A 21,822-nucleotide genomic window follows, 5' to 3' on the forward strand; every position below is an offset into this window, starting at 1 on the left:
TGTGTGTGTGTGTGTGTGTGTGTGGTGGGAGAGTATTTGGGAAGAGGGTATATGCAAACTCTCTGTACCATCTCCCCAGTTTTTCTGTAAATCTAAAACCGTTGTAAAAAATAAAGTCTATTTACTAAAAAACATAAATGTTTGAGAATAATTTTTAAAAATTTAAAAAGGATATGGGAAGAGGGAGGACTGAGACTAACTAGGTTCACACTCAATATCCAGCTACTGAAAGACTTCATTTCTGTGCTTCCCTTTCAGATAGGGGTATAAATAAACTTGTTAGGTGGGACTTCCAGAAAAACTCCTTAAAAGGAGGTCAGACAGCTGCATGTGCTGTTTTTGCTCTTCCCCACTCTGCTTGCTTCCTGACTGGAATAAGGAATATATGGCTGGAGCTTTGGCAGCCATCTTGGAGCATGAGACAATCTTTTTCTTTTTTTTAATTTTTGAATTTTATTTATTTTTTTATACAGCAGGTTCTCATTAGTCATCAATTTTATACACATCAGTGTATACATGTCAATCCCAATTGCCCAATTCAGCACACCACCATCCCCTCCCCTGGAGCATGAGGCAATCTTGAGGGTGGCAGCCACTGCTAAGGATGCCTGAGGAGAGTAATAGAGGGAGCCTGGATTCTTGATGAACATGGTGCTACCATGCCAACCCTGGCCTACTATGCCAGACTTCTTTTACATGAAAGAAATAAACTTATGTCTTGTTTAAGCTTCTGTTATTTGTATCTACATTACTAGCTAAACACAATTCCTACCTTATATACAAGATAATAAAACTTATTGTAATGCTATTATAATAAAACCATACATAGCATAGGAATAAATAATACAAGTGGAACCTAAGAAAGATTCCAGAAACAAATTCAAGTGGGTACTTAATATAAATAAAAATAACATTTTGTTTAGAGGGAGAAAGATGGCTTACTTAGTATATGGTGCTGGCAGAACTGACTATCCATCTGGAAGAAAACATGGTTACACTTCTACCCCACATTTTATGCAAAAATAAACTCCAGATGGATTAGAAGTCTAAATGTGAAATATAAAAATATTAGATACAAATGTGAGGAATTATTTATAAGATCATAAAGTAAAAAAGACCTTCTGAAGGAAAAGATAAAATCCAGAAACCCTAAGGGTCACTACCTGAAAGTAATAGTCATACATTACCTCTTAAAAGTGGACATATTTTTGTGTAGCAAAAGAAACTATAAACAAAATCAAAAGACAAATGACAGACTAAATACTTAAAATATAGATAACAAAGGACAAATGTTGCTAATGTACCTTAGCTCCTACAAACCAAATGAAAGAAGACAATCAATCCAATTAAAATTTGACAAAGCATTCAACAGGCAATTCCAGAAAAAAAAGTAGATCATCAGCAATATGAAAATATCCTCAGCCTCAATGGTGTTCAAGAAAATTCAAATTAGTACAATAAAGAACACAGCATTTTGATCCATTAGATTGTCAAAAATAAAAATTACTGGTGAGACTATCAATATGGGTTGTAATGCTAATTTCTACAGCCTTTCTGGAAAGTATTATAACAATATGTATTTTAAAATTCACATAGCCCTCAACCCAGCAATCCTATTTTTTGTAATCTCTCCTACAGAAAGATAACACCAGTACATAAAGAAATATGTTCAAGGAAATTTATTTATTTATTTAAAAATATGGAATGCTACATGAATTTGCGTGTCATCCTTGTGTTGGGGCCATGCTAATCTTTTCTGTATGGTTCCAGTGTTAGTATGTGTGCTGCTGAAGCTAGCACTCAAGGAAATTTATTGTGGCCTGGCTTTGTAGACGCAAAAAGATGCACCTTACCTGAAGAAAAATAAGAATTTACCATGAGCTTTATCAGAAGACAGTTGATATATTATGGTACCATGGAGTATTATGCAACTTTTCAAAGAACGAGTTAGATATGTCTGAACCAATGGACTTTTCAAGTTCTTAAATGTCTACTTGAGGACTGTGTTTACTTAGGCAACAGAAGAAACAATTTGTATTTCATCTATTACGTAAGGAGTAACCTGTGGAAAATTGAGTTAATTGGCACCATATTTCTTGTTTTTTCAGTTTTTTTAAATTGAAGTATAGTTAATTTACAATGTTGTGTTAGTTTCAAGTGTACAGAAAAGTGATTCAGTTATATATATATATATATTCTTTTTCAGATTCTTTTCCATTATAGGTTATTACAAGATATTGAGTATAGTTCCCTGTGCTATACAGTAGGTCCTTGTTGTTTACCTATTTTATATATAGTTGTAAGTATATGTTAATCCCAAACTCCTAATTTATCCCTCCTCACCCCATTTCCCCTTTGGTAACCATGAGTTTGTTTTCTATGTCTGAGTCTATTTCTGTTTTGTGAATAAGTTCATTTGTATCATTTTTTTTAGATTCCACATATAAGTGATATCATATGATATTTGTCTTTCTCTGGCTTACTTCACTTAATATGATAATCTCGAGGTCCATCCATGTTGCTACAAATGGCATTATTTCATTCTTTTACCATATTTCTGATATATTCCTGTGATGTTTTAGCATTCCTTACAGAGTGGCCTCTCAGGCAACTGTCCAGCTGATCTATCTCTTTACCGGGCCCAAGATGCTAGTGATTTTAGATCTGACAATAGAGGAGTAGCTCTATTGGAACAATCCTACCACAGGTAGCGTGATAAACTCTGGAAAAAACAAACAGAAACAACAAGTACCTAAATGCTCTAGAGAGTAACAGGAAGCAGGCAGACACGGAGGGGAGTCAACATTTAGAAGGGAACAGCACTGGGTTTCTCAGCTTTAGGGCTTTTTGCCAGAGAGCCGGCCCCAGTCTGTGCCCTGTGAGGTAGCTAAAATTCAGGTAGATTATACACAGTCGAACTGTTTTTTTTTTTTTAATGAAATAAAGTGAAAAAAAATTTATAATAGATACGGTTACAAGGAGGCTTAGATAGGCTTAATTTAATAGGCATAAATGACTGTTTAATTCCCCCCCAAATCAACAGGCTCAGCTAATATGTTTGCAGCATTTCACTCTTGCTCTGTATCCACAAGTTTATTTCAACTATCAGCTTCTTTTTGGTGGAGGCAAGCATGCATTGATTTATCTGTTATGCAGCAGTTGTTTATGAGAAGCCCTTATAGGAGCCGTGAGTAGTTATGGACTTTACTATTAGTAGAATCAAATAGATAGCAAACATTTTGCTATCTGCCACTGATCAAGAATAAAAAATCAGGGAACAGAAATGTCATGCTATAATTTCTGATAGACTATTAAATATTTAGAAAGGTGTACTAAAATAGAGTTTACATATTTAAGGATAGAGTCACAAATCGTGCATATACATGAAATGGATTAAACTACTGGCAGATTGCTGTTAAATAAGAGCTCAGATTCTTACATCAAGTGCAGTATATACCAACAGTTTCAATTGCCTATTAATAAACAATATCCACATAACAGAGCTCATCGATATTTGGTGGCAGAGGTACAGTCAAACTGTTTTGAAGACTCAAAGGATACAGCAGCTGGAAAGGGAGGGGCATTGTCTCAGAAAGGAGAGAGCAAGAGAGGGGAGCTCCAAACCCTACCCAAACCTCTGCTGACTCTTTTTTTTTTTTCTTAATTTAGCCAATGCTCCAAATTACTATGTGATGACACCTTTGATTCTACAGACCATCTACCAAGACAATATTAGTTGGCAAAAGAGATGATTTTAGATGGTACATGGACAATGAATTAAATGACATTTAATTACATAATGAGAAAATTATTCCCTTCAATTCTCTTTTCGTCCTTGAAGTTAAATCAAACAGAAAGTTTCATTCTGGTGCGGGTGTGACTTGAACCCCTAATATCTGCTAATCTCCCTTGTCAACAGGGAGTTGGCTACAGGCTAAGGACCTTCCAGCATTTGTGTTTTCTTGATTTTATGGCAAGGGATACTGGTTTTTCATTTATGGTATTCATATAAGGCTTTCATTTTAAAATAAACTTAAGTAAACAAATGACTCAAATGAAGTATTAAAAGTAAATAAAGCAGGTGAAATGCAGCCATGACAATATTTGTGACAGTGTTTTCACATGATTGAAGTTTGGGAAACACTGTGCTGATTCTTCTATTTTGAAACTTACTTTAAAACAATGGTTTTGGCAAACATTGAGATACTTTGTGCTCTTATCACAAAAATTCTCAACTTCCCTTCCTAGGCTGGGGACTCACCTGGGATGGAGTTTTCGTCAAGTCATACAGAAGGGAGAAAAATAATATAATGTGGTGAATTTTTAACAACACCGCATATATTCAATTTATTTTTTTTTTTCTGAAATCATACTGTTTCTACTTTTTTGGTGTTAAAATCCCCTTCCTTTCTTGTGAAATGATGGTGATAATATTGATAGATTTTGTTTTGCTTTTTAATGTCCTTACCTAAAAAAAATTTTAAGATTGGAAACAAAAAAATTGTACTGATCCAGAAAACACAACATTTGGGTGCATTGCTTGTCTCTCTCTTTTCACGGTATGATTCTTCTCAGTCACCTAGCAGACTTGAGTATTTCAGGAAGGGTGATATGGTCTGCAAACTCTTGAACTATACCTATATGTGGCAGACTCTGTGCAGCCTAGCTAAGGGTAAAAGAACTGGACAGAGTTCTGCTGCTGCTCACCACAATGGAGAAGACAGAGTTGGCAGTCTGAGTCCAGCCAAAATAACTCCCTACTTTAGAAAAACACTTTTCAGAGGCAGAATAGAACTCAGAGTCTCTACAAGTATCTTTTACAATGTCTAGGGTACCATCCAGTATTACTACGCACACGAAGAAATAGGAAAATGGGATCCCCATCAGGAGAAAAGGCAGTCAGTGAAAACTGACCCCAAGATGTACTACATGTTGAAATTAGCAGACAAGAGTTTTCAAACAGCTATTATAACTATATTCAAGGATGTAAAGAAAGGCACACTCAAAGTGATCGAACAAAGAGAAACTATCAGCAGGGAATTGGAAATTTTAATAAAGAACCAAATTGAAACGCAAGCATTTTGGAGACAACAGCAGAAAGAATAAATGCAAGTAGTTGCATTTCCCCCTTTCCTGATTACTTGCACTTATTAGCATTAAACGCATTTTCGAGACAACAGCAGGAAGAGTCAGTGAACTGACTATAGATCAATAGGAATTATTCAATCTGAAGAAAAAAGACTGAAAAATAAAGTGAACAAACACTTAAGTGCCTATGGGATAATACCAACAGGTCTAACACATGTGTTAATGGAATCCCAGAAGAGAATCCCAGAAGAAAAAAAGAATGAGGCAGAAAAAATATTTAAAGAAATAATGGATGAAATTTCCCCAAATTTGGTGAGACACATAAAATTACAGACTCAGGAAGCTTAGTTGACCTCAAGCAGAATAAATACAAAGAAAACCACACCTGAGCTTATTATAGTCAAGCTGCTGAAAACCAAAGATAAAGAGAAAATATGTAATTTAAGGTAATTATTAATATGATGTAATGTAATTATTACATTTAATGTACTTAATATTAATGTAATTATTAATATGTAGTTCTACCATTTTGCTATTTATTTACTGTTTGTCCCCTCTGTATTTTGCTCTTCTGTTCCTCCTTTCCTGACTACTTGCATTTATTAGCTATACTTAAGGATTCCTTTCCAATTTATTTATTGACTATTTAGCCATACATTTAAAAATTAACATTTAGTGGCTGTTCTAGGGATGAAAACATACTGCGCATTCTTAATTTTTTACAGTCTGCTTAGAGTTGATATTTTACTGCATCTCATAAAATTTAAGAAATTTGCCACTATTTAGAACCATTTACTCTCCCCTCAGCCCCTTACTTTATGTTATAGTTGTCATAAAGATAACATCTACATGTTTGTAATATGTATATCCATAAGCAGAATCTGCTTTCTGACCATAATGGATCTAAATTAGAAATCAACGAAAATAAGATAGCTTAAAAACACCCAAATATTTGGAGAAGAACTCACTTTTAAATTACCCATGGCTCAAAGAAGAAATTATAGGAGACATTAGAAAATACTTTGTACTGGGGCTTCCCTGGTGGCGCAGTGGTTGAGCGTCTGCCTGCCGATGCAGGGGGGGTAGGTTCTTGCCCCGGTCCGGGAAGATTCCACATGCCGCGGAGTGGCTGGGCCCATGGGCCATGGCCGATAAGCCTGCACGTCCGGAGCCTGTGCTCCGCAACGGGAGAGGCCACAACAGTGAGAGGCCCGTGTACTGCAAAAAAAAAAAAAAAAGAGAGAGAAAATACTTTGTACTAAATTATAATGAAAATAGAACATATAAACATTTGGGAGATGCAGCTAAAGTATTGAATGGGGGAAATTTATAGCTTTAAATGTTTATATTATACAAGATGAATGGCCTAAACTCATACTAAGTTCACAGACACCCCAAAACACACCACCGGACGTGGCCCTGCCCACCAGAGGGACAAGATCCAGCCCCACCCACCAGAACACAGTCTCCAGTGCCCTCCCACCAGAAAGCCTACACAAGCCACCAAACCAACCTCACCCACTGGGGGCAGACACCAGAAGTAGGAACTACAAAACTGGAGCCTGAGTAAAGGAGAACCCAAACACAGTAAGTTAAACAAAATGGGAAGACAGAGAAAGATGCAGCAGATGAAGGAGCAAAGCAAAAACCCACCAGACCAAACAGCTAAGGAGGAAATAGGCAGTCTACCTGAAAATGAATTCAGAGTAATGATAGTAAATATGATCCAAAATCTTGGAAATAGAATGGAGAAAATACAAGAAATGTTTAACAAGGACCTAGAAGAACTAAAGAGCTAACAAACAATGATGAACAACACAATAAATGAAATTAAAAATACTCTTGAAGGAATCAATAGCAGAATAAGTGAGGCAGAAGAATGTACAAGTGACCTGGAAGATAGAGTAGTGGAAATAACTGCTGCAGAGCAGAATAAAGAAAAAAGAATGAAAAGAATTGAGGACAGTCTCAGAGACCTCTGGGACAATATTAAACGAACCAACATTCGAATTATAGGGGTCCCAGAAGAAGAGAAAAAGAAAGGGTCTGAGAAAATATTTAAAGAGATTATGGTCGAAAACTTCCCTAACATGGGAAAGGAAATAGTCAATCAAGTCCAGGAAGCGCAGAAAGTCCCATACAGGATAAATCCAAGGAGAAACATACAAAGACACACATTAATCAAACTATCAAAAATTAAATACAAAGAAAAATATTAAAAGCATCAAGGGAAAAACAACAAATAACATACAGGGAATCCCCGTAAGGTTATCAGATGATTTTTCAGCAGAATCTCTGCAGGGCAGAAGGGAGTGGCAAGGCTTATTTAAAATGATGAGAGGGAAAAACCTACAACCAAGATCACTCTACCCAGCAAGGATATCATTCAGATTCGACAGAGAAATTAAAATCTTTACAGACAAGCAAAAGTTAAGAGAATTCAGCACCACCAAACCAGCTTTACAACAAATGATAAAGGAATGTCTCTAGGTGGAAACACAAGAGAAAAAAAGACCTACAAAAATAAACCCAAAACAATTAAGAAAATGGTAATAGGAACATACATATCGATAATTACCTTAAATGTAAATGGATTAAATGCTCCAACCAAAAGACATAGACTGGCTGAATGAATACAAAAACAAGACCTATATATATATATATATATATATATATATATATATATATATGCTGTCTACAAGAGACCCACATCAGACCTAAGGACACATACAAACTGAAAGTGAGGGGATGGAAAAAGATATTCCATGTAAATGGAAATCAAAAGAAAGCTGGAGTAGCAATTCTCATATCAGACAAAATAGACTTTAAAACAAAGACTATTATAAAAGACAAAGAAGGACACTACATAATGATCAAGGGATCAATCCAAGAACAAGATATAATAATTGTAAATATTTATGCACCCAACATAGGAGCACCTCAATACATAAGGCAAATGCTAACAGCCATAAAAGGGGAAATTGACAATAACACAATAATAGTAGGGGACTTTAACACTCCACATTCACCATTGGACAGATCATCCAAAATTAAAATAAATAAGGAAACAGAAGCTTTAAATGACACATTAAACAAGATGGACTTATTTGATATTTATAGGACATTCCATCCAAAAACAACAGAATACACTTTCTTTTCAAGTGCTCATGGAACATTCTCCAGGATAGATCATATCTTGGGTCACAAATCAAGCCTTGGTAAATTTAAGAAAATTGAAATCGTATCAAGTATCTTTTCCAACCACAACGCTATGAGAGTAGATATCAACTAAAGGCAAAAAACTGTAAAAAATACAAACACATGGAGGCTAAATAGTACGCTACTAAATAACCAAGAGATCGCTGAAGAAATCAAACAGGAAATAAAAAAATACCTAGAAACAGGGCTTCCCTGGTGGCGCAGTGGTTGAGAGTCTGCCTGCCGATGCAGCGGAAGCGGGTTCGTGCCCCGGTCTGGGAGGATTCCGCAGGGCGGCTAGGCCCGTGAGCCATGGCCGCTGAGCCTGCGTGTCCGGAGCCTGTGCTCCGCAGCAGGAGAGGCCACAACAGTGAGAGGCCCATGTACTGCCAAAAACCACAACAACAACAAAAAAAACCCTAGAAACAAATGACAATGAAAACACAATGACCCAAAACCTATGGGATGCAGCAAAAGCAGTTCTAAGAGGGAAGTTTATAGCTATACAATACTACCTCAAGAAACAAGAAAAATCTCAAATAAACAACCTAACCTTACACCTAAAGCAATTGGAGAAAGAAGAACAAAAGAACTCCAAAGTTAGCAGAAGGAAAGAAATCATAAAGATCAGATCAGAAATAAATGAAGAAGAAAAGATGAAACAATAGCAAAGATCAATAAAACTAAAAGCTGGTTCTTTTGAATTTGGGTTATTTCTTGAGACATGGATGGACCTAGAGTCTGTCATACAGAGTGAAGTAAGTCAGAAAGAGAAAAACAAATATCGTACATTAATGCATATATGTGAAACCTAGAAAAATGGTACAGATGAACCGATTTGCAGGGCAGAAATTGAGACACAGATGTAGAGAACAAATGTATGGACACCAAGGGGGGAAAGTGGTGGGGGGCAGGGCGGTGGTGGTGGTGTGATGAATTGGGCGATTGGGATTGACATGTATACACTGATGTGTATAAAACTGATGACTAATAAGAACCTGCTGTATAAAAATAAATAAATAAATAAATAAAAGCTGGTTCTTTGAGAAGATAAACAAAATTGATAAACCATTAGCCAGACTCATCAAGAAAAAAAGGGAGAAGAGTCAAAACAACAGAATTAGAAATGAAAAAGGAGAAGTAACGACTGACACTGCAGAAATAGAAAGGATCCTGAGAGATTACTACAAGCAACTATATGCCAATCAAATGGACAACCTGGAAGAAATGGACAAATTCCTACAGAAGCACAACCTTCTGAGAGTGAACCAGGAAGAAATGGAAAATATGAACAGACCAATCACAAGCACTGAAATTGAAACTGTGATTAAAAATCTTCCAACAAACAAAAGCCCAGGACCAGATGGCTTCACAGGCGAATTCTATCAAACATTTAGAGAAGAGCTAACACCTATCCTTCTCCAACTCTTCCAAAATATAGCAGAGGGAGGACACTCCCAAACTCATTCTACAAGGCAACCATCATCCTGATACCAAAACCATACAAAGATGTCACAAAAAAAGAAAACTACAGGCCAATATCACTGATGAACACAGATGCAAAAATCCTCAACAAAATACTAGCAAACAGAATCCAACAGCACATTAAAAGGATCATACACCATGATCAAGTGGGGTTTATCCCAGAAATGCAAGGATTCTTCAATATACCCAAATCAATCAGCGTGATACACCATATTAACAAATTGAAGGATAAAAACCATATGATAATCTCAATAGATGCAGAAAAAGATTTCAACAAAATTCAAGACCCATTTATGATAAAAACCTGGCAGAAAGTGGTCATAGAGGGAACTTACCTCAACATAATAAAGGCCATATATGACAAACCCATAGCCAACATCATTCTCAATGGTGAAAAACTGAAAGCATTTCCTCTAAGATCAGGAACAAGACAAGGGTGCCCACTCTCACCACTATTATTCAACATAGATTTGGAAGTTTTAGCCACTGCAATCAGAGAAGAAAAGGAAATAAAAGGAATTCAAATCAGAAAAAAAGAAGTAAAATTATCAGTGTTTGCAGATGACATGGTACTCTACGTAGAGAATCCTTAAGATGTTACTAGAAAGCTACTAGAGCTAATCAATGAATTTGGTAAAGTAGCAGGATACAAAATTAATGCACAGAAATCTCTTGCATTCCCATACACTAAAAACAAAAAATCTGAAAGAGAAATTAAGGAAACACTCCCATTTACCATTCCAGGCAAAAGAATAAAACACCTAGGAATAAACCTACCTAAGGAGACAAAAGACCTGAATGCAGAAAATTATGAGACCCTGATGAAAGAAATCAAAGACGATACAAACCAAGGAGAGATATACCATGTTCTTGGATTGGAAGAATCAACATTGTGAAAATGGCTGTACTATCCAAAACAATGTACAGATTCGATGCAATCCCTATCAAACTACCAATGGCATTTTCCTCAGAACTAGAACAAAAAATTTTACAATTTGTATGGAAACACAAAAAACCCTGAATAGCCAAAGCTATCTTGAGAAAGAAAAACGGAGTTGGAGTCATCAGGCTCCTTGACTTCAGACTGTACTACAAAGCTACAGCAATCAAGACAGTATGGTACTGGCACAAAAACAGACATATAGATCAATGGAACAGGATAGAAAGTCCAGAGATAAACCCATGCACATATGGTAACCTTATCTTTGACAAAGGAGGCAAGAATATACAATGGAGAAAAGACAGCCTCTTCAACAAGTGGTGCTGGGAAAACTGGACAACTACATGTAAAAGAATGAAATTAGAACACCTCCTAACAAAAATAAACTCAAACTGGATTAAAGACCTAAATGTAAGGCCAGACAGTATAAAACTCTTAGAGGAAAACATAGGCAGAACACTCTATGACATAAATCACAGCAAGATCCTTTTTGATCCACCTCCTAGAGTAATGGAAATAAAAACAAAAATAAACAAATGGGACCTAATGAAACTTAAAAGCTTTTGCACAGCAAAGGAAACCATAAACAAGACAAAAAGACAGCCCTCAGAATGGGAGAAAATATTTGCAAATGAAGCAACTGACAAGGGATTAATCTCCAAAATATACAAGCAGCTCATGCAACCCAATATCAAAAAAACAAACAACCCAATTCAAAAATGGGCAGAAGACCTAAACAGATATTTCTCCAAAGAACATATACAGATTGCCAACAAACACATGAAAGAATGCTCAACATCATTAATCGTTAGAGAAATGCAAATCAAAACTACAATGAGATATCATCTCACCCCAGTCACAATGGCCATCATCAAAAAATCTGCAAACAATAAATACTGGAGAGGGTGTGGAGAAAGGGGAACCCTCTTGCACTGTTGGTGGGAATGTAAATTGATACAGCCACTATGGAAAACAGTATGGCGGTTCCTTAAAAAACTAAAAATAGAACTACCGTATGACCCACCAATCACACTACTGGGCATATACCCTGAGAAAACCATAATTCAAAAAGAGACATGTACCACATAGTCAGGTCATGGAAGCAACCTAAATGTCCATCAACAGATGAATGGATAAAGAAGATGTGGCACATATATATACCCCTCAGGTATAAAAAGAAATGAAATTGAGTTATTTGTAGTGAGGTGGATGGACCTAGAGTCTGTCATACAGAGTGAAGTAAGTCAGAAAGAGAGAAACAAATACCGTGTGCTAACACATATATATGGAATCTAAAAAAAAAAAAAAAAAGGTTCTGAAGAACCTAGGGACAGGACAGGAATAAAGATGCAGATGTAGAGAATGGACTTGAGGACATGGGGGGGGAAGGGTAAGCTGGGACGAAGTAAGAGCGTGGCATGGACATATATACGCCACCAAATGTAAAATATATAGCTAGTGGGAAGCAGCCACATAGCACAGGGAGATCAGCTCAGTGTTTTGTGACCACCTAGAGGGGTGGGATAGGGAGGGTGGGAGGGAAGCGCAAGAGGGAGGGGATGTGGGGATATACATATACAAGTAGCTGATTCACTTTGTTGTGTGGCAGAAACAAACACAACATTGTAAAGCAGTTATACTCTAATAAAGATGTAAAAAACAAATAGTGACTCCAGAAAAAAAAGATGGCCAAATGTTCAACCTTAGGAAACTAGATAAGAGCAAAGGGAACCCAAGGTAAATAGGAGGAAGGAAATAATAAAGAGCCCAAACCATGAAGTAGAAAACAAATGACAGAAAAATTAAAAGCGAAAGCTGGTTCTTTGGAAAGACCAATAAAATAGAGGGGCTATCATTACAAATCCTACAGACATTAAAAGGGTAATAAGGAAATATGAGTGACTTCATATCTATAAATTTTTAAAACTTAAATGGACAAATTCCTTGAAAAATACAATTTACCAATACTGGACAAGAGGAAATGTGAAACATGAATAGCCCTATGTCTTTTGAGGAAATTGAACTGGCTAGCTAAACCTGACATAAGAAAATTTAGGCTTGGATAGTTTTAGTGGCTAATTCTATTAAACATTTAAGAAAGAAATAATACCAGTTGTTCTCTATTAGAAAATAGAGGGGAAAGGAATACTTCCAAACTTGTTTTATGAGGCCAGATTAACCCTGATACTAAAAATTAATAAAGACATTACAAAAAAGAAAATTATAGACCAGTATGCCCCATGAACACAGATGCAAAAATCCTTAACAAAATATTAGTAAATTGGCAACATATAAAAATGATGATACATCATGACCAAGTGGGGCTTATCTGAGGCATTCGAGGTTGATTTAACTGTCTAGGAGCTTATGGTAGATTTATGGGAAAGAACTACAAAATTGAAACATCAGATTAAGGAAAGAATTTTCTACAGTTGCTTTCTTTCACTAATAGGGGAAAAAAAATAAGATATAGCTAAAAACCACCAGACTAGGAATCAAGACTAGAATTCTAATCCTGGTTCTGCCTCCAACTCCATGTATGATATTAGAAAGGTCACTTTGCCTCTCTTGGCCTTAGGTTCCACATGGGTCCAATAATGACCTCTTAAGGTCTTTTCCAGCCTTAACATTCTAAGAGTGTATGAGACCAAGTCCTAAACTTTTTATCACAGCTGCCTAAACTTTCTGCTTCAGCACCTCAGAAGGAAGAAGTAGAAAACGTGCAAGATATGCTTTCATGCACAAGTGAAGGCACCATCTGTGTGAGATTTGAAGTGCCAAGGACTCAAGGGGGACCCCTCACTTGAGAGCACCCAAGTATCCTCAGTAAGTAGTTTTAATTTACTCTCCGAAGTCATCCGTTATGTCATTGTGCCATGGAAAGACCATGGACATTGGGTTTAGACTGAGTTGGGTTTGAATCATAGTTATACTAACTATTGAATGACCCTGAAAAAACTAACATCTTTGAATCTTAGTTTCTTTATCTCTGAAGTGGAGATAACACCTATGATTCAGAATTATTGTGAGGATTAAACTGAGATAGCATAAGAAAATTCATGAATTATAGTTGATGCTCAATAAATGTTAGCTTCAATTCCCATATCAGTAAAGAATTAGGTTTGGTTACATATAGCAGAATACACAAATAACCATGGCTCTAGCAAGACAGAGATGTGTTTATTTCTCTTTCATGTAAAAGAATTCGAATATGGGAACCCTGGATTTCATATGGAAGCTCCATGGTCAGTAGGGAACTAGATTCTGCCCATCTTTGTTCTCTACTGTCCTTACTGTGTGGCTTCCATTCACGAGGTCACCTCAAAATCTAAGAAGGCTGTTGAATCTCCAGCCATCCATTCACATTCCAAGAAGGCATTAAAAGAGAGAGAGAAAGGCAAAAGGGATATCTGGCAGCAGAATTAAGCACCGTAGAGAACGTTTTTTTGGATGCCCAGCTAATGACTTCCAGTTACATCTTGTCAACCTCCTCCTCATCTCAGCATCTTGTCGCAACAGAGGCTGGGGAGTGGAATCTTTTAGTGGGGCACATTGCTGCCTCCAGATAAAATTGTGATTTTGTTACTAAGGACAACAGATATTGGGTGTGCAACCAGCAATCTCTACAACACTCCTTTTTCCTGTTACTAAGGTCACTTTTGGTTTGGAGATCATGGAATTGGCACGGAATAGCTGGTGTGGCTTCTGAATCACAACGCACGACAAGAGGGTCAGCTCTTGTGTAGCACATGGATTTGAATTCAAAATCTAGCTTTGACACTTACTAAATAAGTGACCATGGATCACGCAAATTACCTTTTTGGAGACTTAGTTTCTTCCCCTGTAAAATGGGATCATAATAATATGCCTACCTCACAGGTTTCAGGTAAAGATTCATGAAAGCTGAATAAGTGACAGCACTCTGAGCAGAGTTGGCCACATAGCAGATGCCCAGCATTTCGTTTCTCTGAACCTGAAGTCCAGCCTGGAAATGGGCACTGCCATTGCTCAAAATGGCCCGAGGAGACAAGTGGCAGAAACTTTATGGGGAGTGGCCCTTTTGGTAGGTAGGGAAGGAAGCTTGCAAGAGGGCTAGGCTTCTAGGTTTTGTCTGCGAAGCTACTTGTAATTGCAGAAAACTATCAATATAAGTTCTATTAAAGAATAGTATAGGGCTGTGACAGTGCATTGATAGGGGGCTGGGGGTGGGTAGCAGGTATGGCTAACCTGGTGTGGAGGCCAGAGAAATCCTGAACATGGAGAACAGGTATAAGGTAGAGTAGGTAGCAGGCTCATCTCCTATTTCAGAATTCCAGGTCTGTGGTAGGCAGAGTAATGCCCCCTCCAAAGATGTCCACATCCTAACCCCCTAGATCCTGTGAATACGTTGTTACACAGCAAAGAAGAACTAAGGTTGTAGGTGATATTAAGATTGCTAGTCAGCTGAACTTAAAGAGGCTTTCCTGGATCATCTGTGTGGGACCAATGTAATCACTAGAGCCTTTAAAAGTGGAAGGCAGAGGAGACAGTCAGAGAGAGATCTGATGAGGGAAGCAGGGTCAGAAAGATGTTATGTTGCTGGCTTTGAACATGGAGGTGGGGCATGAATCAAGAAATGTGTGTAATTTTCTCTAGAAGCTGAAAAAGGCAAGGAAATGGATCCTCTTCTAGAGCCTCCAGAAAGGAACCAAACCATGACGACACCTTGATTTTAGCCCAGTGTGACTCATGTTGACTTCTGAAATACAGAACAGTGAGAGAAATTTGTGTTATTTTAGGCCACTAAGTTTTGTAGTAATTTTTGTTATGGCAACAGTAGAAAACTAGTTGTCGGCCTGAACCCTGATATTTCCATTTTAAAATATATTTCATTCCTTTCCACCTGCCCTGGAACCCTATCTTTCCGTCATCTCTGCTCTCTGGACCCATCCCCTGGACCTGCATCGTGGAGGATTCCAAGGTCACAGAGCTATTCAGATCCATTAGAGGAGCAGCAAAGGGAGAAGGACAAGAAGCCGGCAGGTGAGTGCGAGGGTTAAGGGAGACCTCTAGCTATGGACTCAGACAGGCGTGGTATGGAACCTCGGGGAGGTTCCACTTCTCTGTGGAAGTCTGAGCAAGGGATTTGGTTTGTTTCTTCAGCGCTAACTTGAAGACAGTGATAGGTGCTACCTCAAAGGCATAAAAAGCAATGATAACTATACCATGCATTTATCATAAGAGATTATCATTAACGTTCATGTGCCACCAGGAGACCAGGTCCAGGGAATTCAGGCAGGTCACTGGAGGGTAATCAAGGGCAACGCCAAGCACCCAGGGCCAGGTGCCAGGGAAGGTGCCTCTTCCCCTTCCTGCCCCCTCCCTTTCCTGCCGGGGCAGCGGCTCAGGGAGAAAGCCCCAGGAGATGGGGAGATGGCTTGGCCAGCTGTGCTCAGCCCCCGCCCCAGGTCACAGAGGCCCGCCAGCTAACCCTTCTCCCTCCTTCCTCTCTCAACGCTCCCTCTACCTCAGGCTGCCCTTTGGTGGCCCATCCGGCTGTTTTCACGAGGAGTGGACACACGAAGACCCCTGCTTCCTACCTACTCTGAGTGAGCGATGGGGGGAGTGGGGGCCGCGCGGGGAGCTGGCCGACGGCCGGACGGCGGCGGGGCGCGGGGGGGGGGCGGTGTTCTCACTTCCCCTCCCCAACGGCCTGGGGTGCAGGTGCCGCGGGCTGAGCCCCGCCGGCGGGGCGGGCCCTGTGGACACGCCCTCGCGGCAAGTCCTCGCTGCCCGGCGGGAGGAAGCGCCAGAGCGGCGGCTGGTGCTGCGCGGAGCCGGGCGCCCCTCCCGTTCCGCGCCAGGGACGCCGCCGGGCCCGCTCCGGCCCCGGGCCCCGCGCGTAGCGAGCCGGGCACGGAGGACTGCGGCCGGCGGCATGGCAGCCTCAGGTGCGTAGGCCGGGCTCTCCTCAGCCTCTCCTCAGCCTCCCCTCCGCGCGCCCTCTCGCCCGCCGCCTCTTGCCGTACGCTGTACCCTTTCGAATCCGGCTGCTTCCTCGGCGTAGCATCAGAGTTCTTTCTGTTCTTTTCTCTGTTCCTTGTCGCAAACTTCCCACCCCAACTTTCTCACGTTTCCCTTCCCAGCCTGTTGCGCGATTTTCTTCAGCCCCTGCCCGACCTTCCCCTGTCCCCCGTCTTCTAAGTCTTCTTTTCTCCCTCCAGCACTGGCCCGAGCTTCTGAGGGTCGATCTCCCTGTTGTACTAACTCTGTGAGCCGAGAGTCAAGTTTAAAGTAGGTGGAGAGCCGACTTACCTCTCGGCCGGTGAAATGCTTCTCTTCGGGTCCCATCGGGCCAATAGGGGGAGCTCAGACAGTCCGAGGTTGGAGATGGGCCCTTGGGCCACCTTCCTATGCCCGCTTCCTCTACCCTCCTGGGCTTTGTTTTTGTCTAGAATTTCCATAGGACTCTAGGAACACCATTCTTTAGCTTTACTTTTCTTATGTCCTTTGCAGAACTTTGGGAACTGGGGAGAGGTGGAGGTGACTGGGTAACCGACCCATTGAAAGGTGCCAAGAGTCTCTTCCCATTAGCCCTGGGTTCCCTTCTGGTTCATGGGCGTGTACACTTGGCAAGTCACTCACTCACTGAGATACAGGACAAACACGGCAATGATGATGAGAATAGAGACAATTAATGAGCACTAACTATACAATTTAATAGACAATGTACACCTAAATATATCCTCAGTGGTGATCAGGACACCCTAATCTGTGCTCTCAAGGAGTTTATAGTCTGTGAAGGCAAGCAATAAGTATACAGGGAATTACTAGATGAGAAGATTAGAGTTACCATGTTTGCAAATGGGTTTACTTGTATTTCCCCATCCCATCTTAGGATGTTATAGTAGAGATAACATGTGGAAACAGGATGTAAAAGCTTCTTGAAAAATAAAATATAGTTGGCTAGGAGAAGGTGCTGTTCTTGGAGAAATTGTGGGCAGATGCTAGAATGAAGAGCCAGCTCTCCCCAGATCCCCTGAGCCTTCTAATGGTGCTTTGGAAGGAAAGGCCAGTGGAGACAGTTGTTAGATTTGGTGACGCAGGCTCATTATTTACGGGAAGTGGGAAGGTAGCTAACCTTAGCCTCCTGGCTCTCTAGCTGGGCTCTGGAGGTTAGAAGAACCTGTACTGTGAATAAGGTAATAGTAGGTTCATAGTCCACACATTCCATTCGGAAGCCAATGCAGAGTTATCTAGAGGGAATCAATTCATTCAACAAATGCAGGGCTTCCCTGGTGGCGCAGTGGTTAAGAATCTGCCTGCCAGTGCAGGGAACACGGGTTTGAGCCCTGATTCGGGAAGATCCCACATGCCACGGAGCAACTAAGCCCGAGCGCCACAACTACTGAGCCTGCGCTCTAGAGCCCGCGAGCCACAACTACTGAGCCTGCGTGCCACAAGTACTGAAGCCCGCGTGCCTAGAGCTCGTGCTCCGCAACAAGAGAAGCCACCGCAATGAGAAGCCCACACACCGGAACTGAGAGTAGCCCCCGCTCGCCGCAACTAGAGAAAGCCCGCACACGGCAACGAAGACCCGATGGAGCCAAAAATAAATAAATTAAAAAGCAGAAACAAACCAAATACAGTCACAGTTCTAGGTGTCAGGTGTATATTTAGTAAGTAAAACAGACATAAGCCATGACCCCATGGAGCTTATGCAGCAGTGGGGGAAGGCAGGCAATACAGTTAATAAGGAAAGTACATGATATGATAAGTGCAGTGGAAAAACAGTAGAGGGGTAAAGTGGGTTGGGGTTATACTTTTAAAGGAGGCAGCCAGATTAGGCCTCACAGAGAAAGGGGCATTGAGCAAAGACCTGAAGGAGGGCGGGGGAGGAATCATGTCGGGGAAGAGTGCTCTAGTCAGGGGAACAATAAATGGGTGCACGTGATGTATTTATGGAACGGGGAGCAGGCCACAGTGGCCACAGTAGGTGGGTGATTGGGGAGAAGTAGGAGATAACGTCAGTGAAGCTCCCACCTCCTCCCCTTCCTAGGAACAGGCCCTGGGCTGTTAAGTCCAGGAAACAGCATACTTTGGGCAGAGGGGGCAGAGAAAACCACCCTGGTCCAGTGTCCTATGTGCATCGCCCCCCCAGTGGGCGTGGCCAAAGGGGCTAGAAGGGTGTGCTCCTATTCAGAAGGGAACTCATGCCTGGTGGCCAAACCTGGGGCTCTTTATGGGCTCTGTAGTGGCTTTGCAGATGTCTGTAATGGGTTAGAGCTGTCAAACCTGCTTGACATAAATGTCCTCTGTGGTGAGTGGCCACTCCAGGGGCTGCAAGTGGGAGTTGGGCCTCTGGAGTCCCCGGGACTCCCTGAGGTCTGGAAGTACCAGGACCCACGGTGGCAGGTCACAGTGGTGACAGTGGTGAGAGCATCTCTTGCCAAAATGCTGTAGGCTCTGGAGTCATCCAGGCCACTCTTCTTTGTGGTTTTCCTCTTCTCTTCCTTTGCCTCTTTTTTCCCTCCCCTCCCCTCCCCTCCCCTCCCCTCCCCTCCCCTCCCCTCCCCTCCCCTCCCCTCCCCCTCCCCCACCCCTTCCCCTCCCCTCCCCTCCCCTCCCCCTCCCCCACCCCTTCCCCTCCCCTCCCCTCCCCTTCCCCTCTCCCTCCTTCCCCTCCTTCATCTTTTTTTTTTTTTTTTTTGCGGTACGCGGGCCTCTCACTGCTGTGGCCTCTCCCGTTGCAGAGCACAGGCTCCGGACGCACAGGTTCAGCGGCCATGGCCCATGGGCCCAGCCGCTCCACGGCATGTGGGATCTTCCCGGACCAGGGCACAAAACCGTATCCCCTGCATCGGCAGGCAGACTCTCAACCACTGTGCCGCCAGGGAAGCCCTCATCTTCTTTTAAATAGTTTTATTGAGATGTATTTCGCATACCATACAATTCATCCATTAAAGTATACAATTCAATGGGTTTTAGTATCCTCACAGATATGTGCAACCATCATCACAGTCAATTTTAGAACACTTTCATCACCTCAAAAAGAAACTCCGTGTGCTTTAGCCATCACCCCCTTGTTCCCTCCTTCTCCCTAGCCCTAAGTTCTACTTTCTGTCTCTGTGGATGTCCCTACTCTGGACTTTCATATAAATGGGATCATATAGTATGTGACTAACTTCTTTTGTAGCATAAAGTTTTCAGGGTTCAAGTTCCCTTCCACTGAAGGGTAAGCATTAGTCTTTTGTTTTTTGAAAGGCGTATTTGCTTGTGGAAATCAAGGAGAATCTTGGCTCCCTGTCTTTGAAAGAACTTGGGAAGCAAGGTAAAATGAAATGGAATCAGCCTATCCTGGAATAGTCTCTAGGTTCCTGATGACGTCTCTTGTATTTACTCTTGAGAGAGAAGAGAGAGAAGCCATAAGTGATTTTCCCAAGTGGCCAAGCCTGGTTGAGTGAAAACCAGAATCCTTTCCTCCACGTGTCAGCCTCCAGGTATTTGAAGAAAGCTCTCATACCTTTTTCTGCCCGCTTTCTCCAAAGCTTCTCTTATCTCCAGATCCTTCTACCATTCCTGGATTTATTAGGATGAAAGGGCTTGAAGGGACCTTTAATTTTTTGTCATCTTAACTTCCATGTGATCTTTGAGGTTCCTCAATACTCCTGCCAAGTCTCTAAACTTGAAACCTTCGGAGTCTGGAAGCTCCTCACATTAATTGTTTCCAGATCTCTCCCTATCCAAGTCACCTTCCCTATCTCACACCCCTCTTCAGTACGGTGCCCAGATTCAAACACGGGCTCCAGGATGGATGAACGGAGTGCCAAACTGAAAAGTGGTCTGGGCTGGGTAGATTGAGAAGCTCCCAAGCTCTTCTTCTCGGTTCTCTTCTCAGGTGGATTTTGAATCTTTTAAAGGAACTTCTCTTTTGGTCACTGTGTTTCTTACCACCACTATCACTCCCTGTTGCCACCAGCCAGCTCCTGCTTCTACTGTTATCCATTCCTTTCTCCTTCTATAGCCAAACCCGGTCTTTAAGCTCGACAAGGACAGAGACCCTTATTTCTGTCTAGGAGTTATGGACTCCCTGTTGATTCATGTACTTCATTTCTCTAAATAAACAAACAAACAACAGTGGGAAGAATGATTTGGCACACGTGAAGAAGTGACTTATGGTTAAAGGAAGGGAATTCTCCTTGAAGAAAGGGGTGTTCCCACATATGAGAGAGAGTCCCCGACAAAGCATTTAGTCCTGTGTTGTTACCCAGAAGGTTGTGGAGGGACTTTAACTGACACTTTGGACTTTTCTACAACTTGCCCAGCTTTCAGTTTCAGCAGCAGAGCAAAGTTCAGGAAGGTGATAGATTTTGTTGTCCTCATTTACATTGAGGAAAAATTTGTTTAGATATAGTATATTGGTCTGAAGTCACACCTTGAGTTGGTGACCAAGTAGGTTGTGATGTTAACTAGTCTGAGGTACTAACCACTTCCTTCTCAAGTACTGGCACACCTCGTTTTATTGCACTTGGCTTTATTGCGCTTTGCAGATACCACATTTTTTACAAATTGAAGGCTTGTGGCAACCCTTCATCGAGGAAGTCTATTGGTGCCATTTTTCCAACAGCATTTCCTCACTTCCTGTCTCTGTGTCACATTTTGGTAATTCTTGCAATATTTCAGACTTTTCCATTATTATTATATTTGTTATGGTGATTTGTGATCAGTGACTTTTGACTATTGCAGAAGGGTTATGACTTGCTGAAGGCTCAGATGGTGGTTAGCATTTTTTAGCAATAAAGTGTTTTTTAATTAAGGTATGTACAATTTTTTTTTAAGACATAGTGCTCTCACACAGTTAATAGACTACAGTATAGTGTAAACATAACTTTTATATGCACCCGGAAACCTGAAAATTTGGGTGACTTGCTTTTTAGTGATATTCACTTTGCTGGGGTTGTCTGGAACCGAACCTGCAATATCTCTGAGGTATGCCTGTACTTTTGCTCAAAGGGGGGTTGAATTTAACACTGGAACCTCAAGAATTAGACATTTTAAATAGGTTTTTCCATTTCGAAGAGGTTAAACCCTTAAGCGCGTTTGATTTAAATTGTATTTTTAAACTTTTATTT

General features: G+C 40.9%; 1 protein-coding gene, 1 long non-coding RNA gene and 1 other non-coding gene across 5 annotated transcripts in view; 2 read left to right on the plus strand and 1 right to left on the minus strand.

The window, feature by feature from the left end:
• Nucleotides 1-13,537, plus strand: part of LOC137208427 (uncharacterized) — a 112,180-nt gene extending 98,643 nt beyond the window's left edge. For both annotated transcript variants that reach the window (XR_010935628.1, XR_010935629.1), the window contains one exon: nucleotides 13,406-13,537. This is a non-coding gene — a long non-coding RNA (uncharacterized lncRNA). The remainder of the gene's footprint in view (nucleotides 1-13,405) is intronic.
• On the minus strand, nucleotides 1,694-1,800 carry LOC137209532 (U6 spliceosomal RNA). The gene has a single exon (XR_010936086.1). It is a non-coding gene; the product is annotated as a U6 spliceosomal RNA (small nuclear RNA).
• Nucleotides 13,538-15,651: 2,114 nt separating the features above from the next.
• PIK3AP1 (phosphoinositide-3-kinase adaptor protein 1) overlaps nucleotides 15,652-21,822 on the plus strand; it is a 114,890-nt gene continuing 108,719 nt past the window's right edge. Inside the window, exon 1 of one of the 2 annotated variants that reach the window (XM_067709851.1) lies at nucleotides 15,652-15,733. Coding sequence is in view for 1 of the 2 variants with exons in the window: in XM_067709850.1 (XP_067565951.1) it covers nucleotides 16,629-16,641 (13 nt within the window). In the remaining variant the exon portion in view is untranslated. Of the gene's footprint in view, nucleotides 15,734-16,524; nucleotides 16,642-21,822 lie in introns of those variants that run through there. The other variant, XM_067709850.1, reaches the window with a different exon arrangement.

Source organism: Pseudorca crassidens, chromosome 16 (genome assembly GCF_039906515.1).
Source record: "Pseudorca crassidens isolate mPseCra1 chromosome 16, mPseCra1.hap1, whole genome shotgun sequence".
Lineage (NCBI taxonomy): Eukaryota > Metazoa > Chordata > Mammalia > Artiodactyla > Delphinidae > Pseudorca > Pseudorca crassidens.